The 9,587-nt window shown below is 38.4% G+C and overlaps 1 protein-coding gene across 1 annotated transcript in view; it reads left to right on the plus strand.

The window, feature by feature from the left end:
- CALCRL (calcitonin receptor-like) overlaps positions 1-9,587 on the plus strand; it is a 27,255-nt gene that overhangs the window by 10,479 nt on the left and 7,189 nt on the right. Inside the window, exons 6-9 of the mRNA XM_010288521.1 lie at positions 2,029-2,155; positions 3,756-3,909; positions 5,153-5,213; positions 5,335-5,401. Of these exons, the coding sequence (XP_010286823.1) occupies positions 2,029-2,155; positions 3,756-3,909; positions 5,153-5,213; positions 5,335-5,401 (409 nt within the window). The remainder of the gene's footprint in view (positions 1-2,028; positions 2,156-3,755; positions 3,910-5,152; positions 5,214-5,334; positions 5,402-9,587) is intronic.

Raw genomic sequence — 9,587 nt, forward strand, 5'->3', positions numbered from 1 at the left:
TCATATATAAACTATCCAGGAAAAAAACCAACAACCATATTCAAAGAACTTAGAAAGGCATATTATAATAATCAAAGCTTTATGTGTTTTGGGCATTAAAGACAAAAATAAAATAATTTTCAAAGGCCTAACAGAATATACTTTAACACTTTTGATTCATATCCAAAGTTGTGGTCTGCGTTTTGGACACTTGCTCTTTTCTATGTTCTTAAGGCAAATAACACTTGGCAACCAGAGGTTCACATAGGGTAGTTCCTTGTGCTGCATGGCAGCACTGGTTTCTAGAGTGGTTTCCTTCCCTCATATTTAGTGACATGAGGCTTAGAATGGAGCTCAGGGCTCCAAGGCTGGAACTGGAGAAACTCTGCCTGATTCATGGAATTGCTCTATGCATATCTGAGCCTGTTAACTTATTCCATGTATCTGTGGGATGCTTCATACGCCCTTCTTGTGATAGTTGCAAAGAATGCAACCAAGAAGTGCAGTCTCCTCTGTAGCCAATCTTTTTTGATGGTCTCTGATGTTCAGTGGGCTCATTTCGTTTCTTGTTTCATCTATCGCATCCTCCACAGATTTCAATATACTCCTCCAGCTTTTGTGACTATTCCATATCTGCATTTCTGTGCTAATATATGAAGTTCTTCTCTCTCCTGCCCTCTCAAATTAAAAATTAATCAACAACGCCCATACTTTATCTTTTCTTCCAGGCATGCTATTTTAAAGGGCTAGAAAATTTGATTTTTTCCACCTGTGTGACAATCCAGGCTTGTCCCCCGCTGACCTTGTCAATATATTTCTGATTTCTTTAATAGTGAAGAGTGGTTGCCTGTGTAAGTGATAGATTTTCCTCCTCTAGTTAGTCATTTCATTTTGTCAATCAACTGCACTCCATATTGCTGGCTATGAAATGGAGGTAGGTAGGTGTAGTTATAAAACACAAACTCTTTATAGCACAGACTTCAGTAGATGCTTTCTCTGAACTAAGCAAAGAGTGTTTCCAGAGAGTGACCACAGTACCACAGTCTTTATCACTTCTCTCTGCGTGTGGGAAATGTTTCTCTGAGCAGTGCTCACCCTGCAAAACTGGGCTCTGTTCCTTACTGCAGGCACTGATGTGCTGTATGACTGATCGGGTCAGTTTTTACCCGACTTTGTGATCTGCTTTTATAATAAAATGGAAGTTACTTGCTCTTTCAGGAATTTTGAGCATTAAGCCTCAATATCCCAATGATCTGAATTGTTTGTATATTCAACAAGCTTTCTGTCGTCTTTTGTGTTTGTCTGTAAAGCTGCATTTCTTTGGAAAAACTTGAATGATAAGCAGTCCTGCCTCTTAGAATGGCACTGTTAGACCTGCTTTCTCTAGCGTGGCAGAAAAACAGAAATTTGCTGTGACTACGTTCAGCTTCTAGTATTATTTAGTATTATTGAATCTCTGATTAAAATCAAACCTTGACAATTAACACAATTAAATGCAGTTATATATTGCATTTTATGATTGTATTCTATATACTGTTTATAACTTAGTTGTATACAAAAGTCAAGACTTGTGGTTTTTTACTTATTTGGGTATTTCTCTAGCTATAGCATTAAGGAAGAAAAATTACAAGAATATGAGTAAAAGAGAATTACCCTCAAAAAATTTTAACAGGTTTAGGTAAATGGAAACATAGGCTAAGAAATTCTTCAAGCTCAGGTATGATAGCTAATTGGGAAATACTTAAGGTACTAACAAAAACAAAGGTTATATTACTGCTATTCAAACCTTTTAAATAGTTTTTTACAAACCAGGTCTTTCACTGTAAACATATGGGAACTGAATGTACTTGCTTTGCCTCCTGTTGGCCTTGAAGGGAAGGTGTTACCTTTCACATCATTCTATTAAATCTGGACTGGAGCTGAAGAAAGGGTTGATGTAAGAATTCTTAATAAAATAAAGAGCTCTAGTATTTCAAAATTTCAGAGTTGTCCCCAAGTACTTGCAATTGTCCCCCCGTGTATTCATTTGTTCTTGTTTCTCTTTTCTAGGAGCCTGAGCTGCCAAAGGATTACTCTGCATAAAAATCTATTTTTCTCTTTTGTTTGCAACTCTGTTGTAACAATAATTTCACTGACTGCAGTTGCCAACAATCAGGAGTTAGTTGCAACTAATCCGGTAAGTGAAAGTATATTTGGTGGCTTCATTGATTTGTATGTGAAAAATTTCATCAACGCAGAAGAGACATGCAACATGAATAGTAGTTGATATGTTGTATGTAGCGAGGTTAAAATGTTCAGTAATGACGTCTCCATGTTAGGCATTAAAACAGATGTCTACCAACAATTTGGGCATTTCATAGCTGAGGTTTCGAAATTGTAAAAACACTCTTAAGAGACAGAGCATGCTGAACTGCTCTCGTACAAATCACTTTTGCAGTGAAACAACTGCGAGAAAGTAGCCTGTTCTAGATGATGTCAGTGAGGTTAAGACAGTTGAATTCACCAAGGAAGGGCAGCAAATGAAGCTCTGGAGTGTGTTTTGGATGTCAGCTACTTTCCTCTGGCTTTAACTTTGTCATCTTCAGTTGAAATAAGAAGAATTGATATTTTTTTTTTTTTGCGAAGGGTGATAAAGCTGACACTAATATTCCAAAAGTAAAAAGCTGTCCATTTGGGTCTGACTTTTTCTCTTTCTCATTTCCTGATAATACTGGGGTAAGTGTGAATCAGTAAGTGTGAAAGCTTCTCCCAAAAGGCTAGGAGTTATAGCAACAGAAGAGCCTAAAAATGAAATACATAAACAAACAACTCCCTAACTATGGCTTTATTTTTATTGAGACCTGGAAGATAAATTTAAATTCTGTGAAAGTTAGGGCAAAACTCCAGAGGCTGAATCACGTAAAAAGATAAATCTTTTTTCTCCTGTAAAAGCTCATCAAAGTGCTGGAAAATAGGCTTGAGATAGCTGCTGGTAATCATCACCAAGTGAGTTAGGTAGCAGAACATGGTAAAAGAATATTGATTTTTCAGTTTGTTTTAAGCCAAGTGCCAGAAATTGATCCATCACACAGCAATCGCGGGAGGAAAAAAAAATAATCTACTGCGCCCAAAGTTACCTATTGCTCCTTTTTCACAGCCTCACATTTTAGCCTGCACTGTTATATTAGTTATAATATAACATTTCAACTGAAGAATATGTTTTGAATGAAGCCAAGTAAAAATATATGCCAACAAGAGAGTTTCCTTCCAGAACCTACTATGCAAGTTCTCAACTGGCCCTAAATGCATTTATGACTAGGCTGAAATTGGAAGTATTGTAAGCATTTTAAAAACATAAATCGTTCCCTGGAGTAGTTATATGTTGTGACTAGTAGAACTGAGAGGGAATTACCCTCATCAAAGTACATTTTCTTGTGTGGTTACTATCAGATAATTTAAGGATTCCCTATGGATTGGAGTGGTCAAATGTGTCAGTGTTTGCAATAAGGGAAAATATCATTACAGCTTTGTGCTATCACGTCTGAGGATCTCGAGGGCCTCATGTTTGAATAATAAAAACACAGACTCAGTTACCAACTTTTTGGTAATCCAAATTGCCAGCAAGTATGGCATGGTAATTCCACCAAAACTCCAGTTTAAAAAAATCTGTAACTGTACTGAAAAATGGAATAAACATTAACATTTGCCTCGAGCAGTACTTTTTTCCATTTTGCAAGTAAAGCTCTGAGATTTTTGCAACTTAAAAATTTATATTGTCCTCTGCTTTTTTTCTACAGGTTAGTTGCAAAGTGTCTCAGTTCATCTACTTGTACCTAATGGGTTGCAACTACTTTTGGATGCTGTGTGAAGGCATTTACCTGCATACTCTCATTGTGGTGGCTGTTTTTGCTGAGAAACAACACTTGATGTGGTATTACCTTCTTGGCTGGGGTATGCAGTTTCACGTTCTGTATTTTCAGGCCAATGCAATCTCTTACTTCTTTCCATGAGAATTTGAACATCTGTTCCTTTGCCTCTCTGAGCTGGTAGCTTTGAACAACGATGACACACCCCTCTTCTTTGTCTGTAGTGTTTTATCAGGCTTAGAAATATTAACGTAGGAAGTTGTATGTACCTCTATCTTTGCTGAAAGAGAGATTATGCGCTTCTGGAGTCAGGAAGCGACTCCTCCTTTGTATAGAGAAAATAGTCTCCTATTATAAAAAAAGACATTAAGAAGTAATTATTCATTGTTCCTCATCTCAAAGATGTTTATTCAGGAATGAATGTTTGTTTTCAGAGAAGTCTCGCCATGTCTAGGGTGGAGGGTCAGAACTGAGTTAGAGATGGCCAAGGATTTATTTTTCCAGGAGTTCCATTTGACCTGTATTGTTCGCTAAGCAAATACAGAGTAGCTGTAGCTGAAGATCTCAATATCAGTATCAAAACTAATGAGCCAAAGCTGGGCATTTCAGCTAATGCACTACAGCATATTCATAAAGTGCAAGTGAGGGCTTTCTCCTCAGCTTCAGTGTATTGGCCCACTCGGCTATAACATGACTTGGTACCCGGGTTGCCAGCTGACCCCTACAGACACGGCTGAAGATGTGGTTAAAGATCACAGGTGCTCAGCTGCTTCTGAAAATTAGGTACCACCAGAGTGTCAAGAACCCCAGATACCTAATTTGCTTATTCTTTTTAAATTTTTACTTCAGCCCGATTTCCAGAATCTGATTTCAAATTTGTTTTGCAGGTGACCTTGTTGTCTGAATACCCAGCAAGTATCAGTGAGGACAGGATCAACATTGTTAATCATAATGTTAAAGCTATGGTTATATATACAATTACCTTTTTAATATTACTAACCTATTTAGTGTTATTGCACATAGCAGTCTGAAAAACACCTATGTCAATGAAGATTGACTGTTGCATTCTAAAAAGTCATAATTTGATTTGCTGTTTCTTTCTGTGTGTTGGTATGGATTTCCTGGCAAGACAGTGGGAATAAGGTTTCATACACCCCCAAAAAGAAATCTGAGAAAACAGAAACGATTTTTTTCCCTGTTACTTTATTTGCTCTGCAGGTATATAGTTTGGATGAGGTAAAAATACAGAAGATTCCTGCAAGAGATGCAGCTTTCCTTTGTTATTAGCCAGGTTTACATATGAAGAAAACATTGGTTTTTCTTCACAGGTTTTCCACTGATCCCTGCCTGCATACATGCTGTTGCTAGAAGTTTATATTATAATGACAAGTAAGTAGCATCTCAACTTGCTTTGCAAAACTGTTATACTTTCTTTAAGGGGAAAAAAAAGGAATACAAGAGATAATAAAATGCCAAATGTTTTTTTTCTTTTCCTGTTTGTTTTCTCTAGTTGTTGGATCAGCTCTGATACTCATCTGCTGTACATCATCCATGGCCCCATTTGTGCTGCTCTCTTGGTAAGCATTTTTCAGATAATAATTTGTTTCTGTTTTCAGTATCTGATCTGCGTGAACTTCCTCTTCTGTTAAATTGTTAAAGAATATTTGCAGAGGGCATTCTGTGTGTAGAGAATTCTCTCTGAAGACCGTTGCATAAATCCTCAAGTTCTTGTGATTTCCAATTTTCATTCACAGTGAAATTAGCTGGTGAGCTGAGATTTTGAAGACTGTTGATACTGTGATGCGCCTGAGGACCTCTGCATGGGAAGCCAGAGGCAGTCCCCATGAAATTGTTGAGATCCATGGCCCTTGGGGTGTGATTTATTACTGATAATCCCTTGTCCTCTTAGTCAGGTCTGCTGTAGAGGTTCTTGATAAGACACTTGAACTAATGCTCTAATCTGTAAACTTAAAACCCGTTCTCGATCATTGCAACTTTTCTTCTCTCTGACCTAATTTTAGAATGAAAGATCATTTTTTCCTTCCCAGCAGTGGCCTCCACAAAGTCACACTGAAAACAGTGGCAAGACTGGTTTCAGCTGTACTGGATCAGTCCCAAACTGTCAAGTGTCCTTTCCATTCAAGGCAACGCTGAGAATGTCCTTGGATTTTACCAGAGGCACAATAGTTACCTCTGTGGGATAGGTTTGGGCAGAATCTTTGTCCATTCTCCTTGCAATTTACAGATATGTATACCTTTGCTATTTCTATATTTTTCATGAGCTGACTGAAGGTGTTCCTCTCACATTTTTCTTGCCGCAGTACAATCAGTAAATCTATTTGAAAACCATGTAGGAATAACAAAGATTAAACACAACTATATGTCTTGCCTGTGATGTGGAAGTACCTTAAAGGAGTTGCTTTCCTTTCTGGTACCAAAAAAAAAGGTAATATGTAAATTTAGAAAAGACAAGGCAGTTATAATAAAGACATGAGATGAAATGCATGTGTTTAGGCTTTGTGAACAGAACCCTCATTTGCTTAAGCAGCTTGCTTGCCAGATACAATTTTCACACTTTACTAAGCATGACCTGCTTTAGTAGACGTTTAAGCAACAATATTAAACTGCAAATTAGATAACAAGGGAGAAGACACTGTTTCTACTTGCAGGAGCGAGATCTCAAAGAACATGAAGTGGACTGTCAAGTGGGTGCCAGGGAGAATTGGCAGAAGCCAATGGGAATGTAACTTGTACATCACTGAAAAATCCTACAATTACATGAAGTTAACAATAACGCTGCTTTTACGGTCCCTGTTATTACATAACTGTGGTCAGATTCCTGCCAAAGAAACTGGGAATGGGAGCAGATATAGGTTGCATTTTGATTGGGATTGTCTTCAGTTGACCGTTTAATTACAACAGTTTGCCTAAGCAACCACAATTAAAGAAATAGTGCGTGAATGAAACAGTGGAGGGTGATGTTAGTTTTTACACTAGACAAATATGGATTAAAATGGAGGAGGGGTGAAAAAGCAATGGACTTGAAAGCAGCAGTGACTTCAGTGTAGATTTCAGATGTGCCAGTGCACTTGTGATTTAGTTTGCACTGGTGCCACTGGAAGAGCAGATTTTGATTTAGTTTTGCCATTATTTATATGAATAATACAACAGGGATGTTTATTTTGCCGTATAATAATGTTAGGTATCGGTGTCTTAGACTGACAGCCTATGCAAATGCTTTTAGCAGAAGTAAGTGCACTCAGTGAACGTGTTCTAGAAGGAATTTCAGGAGCTTCTAGCTTTGTCACTGACTTATTTACTGCCTTTAAGCTGGACTCAGTACAAGACTTAGGAGTTTAAAAGTTGACTGCTTAGCATTCATATACCCAGACTTGGAAATGTCCATGGGCCAGGTATAAAACATGTCTTTCTGAGCACAAACAGGTGTTCTGCCCAAGCAAGCCAGGCTCAAGCAGGCTAAGACCTGAAGCTGCATAACTATTAAAAGTCAAGCAATGGCTACCAGCTAGTATCTAAGAATACTAGAGTTTCCTGAGCTGAGAACAGTTTGTTTATAACATCCTATGGAGGAATTTAAACAAACATACTAATAATGGTCACCACACTGCTTAGCACGAACTCAGCCTGGAGAGAAAGTAGAAATATCAGGGACCTGAGGAGAGTTTAATTCAAGAACTGCAGTACCTATTGACTTACAAGCTCAGCTAAGTTCACAGCCACTCTTAAGGCAGAACTTAAATTCTACTAAGTTCCCGGTATAGGTACCAACATTTCTTTTTACTTAGGATTTCCTTCTCTGTCTTTGTTTCTATTTTTTTTTCATTTGCCCAGTTCAATTTTCAGGTCACTGTGGAGCTGCCGGTATTTTACTAAGCATTCATACTGCAGCTAGCACAACAGGACTCCTTTGGGGCTTTCCAAACCATCGCAGTCAATTTGATGATAATATCTATGCGAGTAGTTCCACTGGCCTACTTTTGCTTAAATGTAAAAATCTCCTCACTACCTTGCTAAAATCAAGACCTGTTTTCATCACTTTAATTAAGAATTCAGTTCATCTTGATTTCACCGTATTTTCCGTCAGAAGAGATATTCATCAAAAATTGGTGCTGCAGACTTCTACTGACACTCATGCTGTTCTTCTGAACTCTGTCCTCTGCTTTGCCTTATTCGTCTTTTCAGTTTGCCCTAGTAGCTATTTGCAAACTCTTTGCATGCTTGTTTTTGTGCTTTTTGGTTTTGGTGGGTAAGTGGAACAATTAGAAAAATTCTGTGCATTTCAGCATGTTGTAAATGAAATAGTTGGCTGGGTGGTATTCTATTCCCGGCTGCTGCAACTTTCATCAAATTTAGAAATGGAGGAAGGACTTATTGCCTATGTGTACTCTAGGAAGTTGGATGGGGATCGTGGACTGCATAAAATCTAGATAAATCCCTTGAGAAAGAATCAGAAGACCTTGGTTGCTTAAACAAAGCTTAAAGGTAGCTGGAGACTTCCAGGAGAAATTAATGCAGTAGTTTCCTATGTAAAACAATTTCCTGTTAAAATGATTTAAATAGCACGTAAGCAGAATATAAATAACACCACATATCTGTCAAGGGCCATGTTGCTATAACAATACATAGCTGTTTATTGTGAAAACCTTAGCTGCCATGAAAGAATTCTGCCGGGGTTGTGGAGGACCTGGTAACACATGTGGTCTGAAATGGCTTCCCTGTTTGCACTTGTCCTGCAGGAAGACAGATGCCTGTCTTGCTGTAGAAGATGCCTCTTCCTAGAGCAGGAGTTTCTGGTCTTTTGAGAAGGGAGTTGTCTGTCTGTCTGTCTGCTGGTTTCTTCCCCCGCCCCACGCTTTTGTCTCTAGGTAGCTGTTGACAAGGACAGGCAGTTATCTGGAAGAAGAGAAAAGAGGACCAGACTCTAGGTCTCTCCCTTCCATGGTGGGTTCCCCAAGCAGCATTGTCTTGCCTCTGTGCCCTTGGGCAAGGTGACAGGACCGGCTCAGCTCTCAAGGTCTCTTCTAGCTCTAAGGGGCTGCCATTATTGCACAATAGGTGAAAACACGGTGTAATCATCCCTAACATCGCAGTTGCTCTGGCTACTCACATCCTTGGGCTGTTGGGGGCGTGGAGGTCTGTGTGTGCACACTCATGCACATACAGGTTTGTGTGTGTGTACACACGCATACACAAAAGTCCCTTCTCACCCAAAGATTCTGTGATTCTATGGTACACGTACACGCACGTGTGTATATATACACATATATATACACACATACATACATGTGTGTATCAGTTTTGTGGTTGCTTACAATGAGTGCTCACATGTTGAGAGATCCAGTCTGTATAGTTGTGATTTCAGTTTGGTTTTTTTTTTCGTGAAACTGAACGAGTAGATATATGCCACCGTTAACAAGAAAAGCCTTAATAGCTACAGAAATAATCAAGTTTGGTGTGTATGTTATGATGTAGAGCATCATCTCAGTGCCTGCCTCGTTCGGAGTTCCGCTGAATGATTCAAAAATCAACCATTGGCCACCATGAGAATGTTAAATCTGATATTTGTCTAGAGGAGTATACAGTTCCCTGTTAGCAGCATTTTGCCTGCCATTTTATTTCTTTTAGTTTTTAAAATTTTTTTAAGTGGTATTTTTTTCTTCTCCATAAACTTTTCAAATTCATATTTAAAAAATTAAAAAGCAGCGTTTTGAAAAAACATATTTAAATACAATGAGGGAAGAG

Source organism: Phaethon lepturus, unplaced genomic scaffold (assembly GCF_000687285.1).
Source record: "Phaethon lepturus isolate BGI_N335 unplaced genomic scaffold, ASM68728v1 scaffold6506, whole genome shotgun sequence".
NCBI classification, from domain to species: domain Eukaryota; kingdom Metazoa; phylum Chordata; class Aves; order Phaethontiformes; family Phaethontidae; genus Phaethon; species Phaethon lepturus.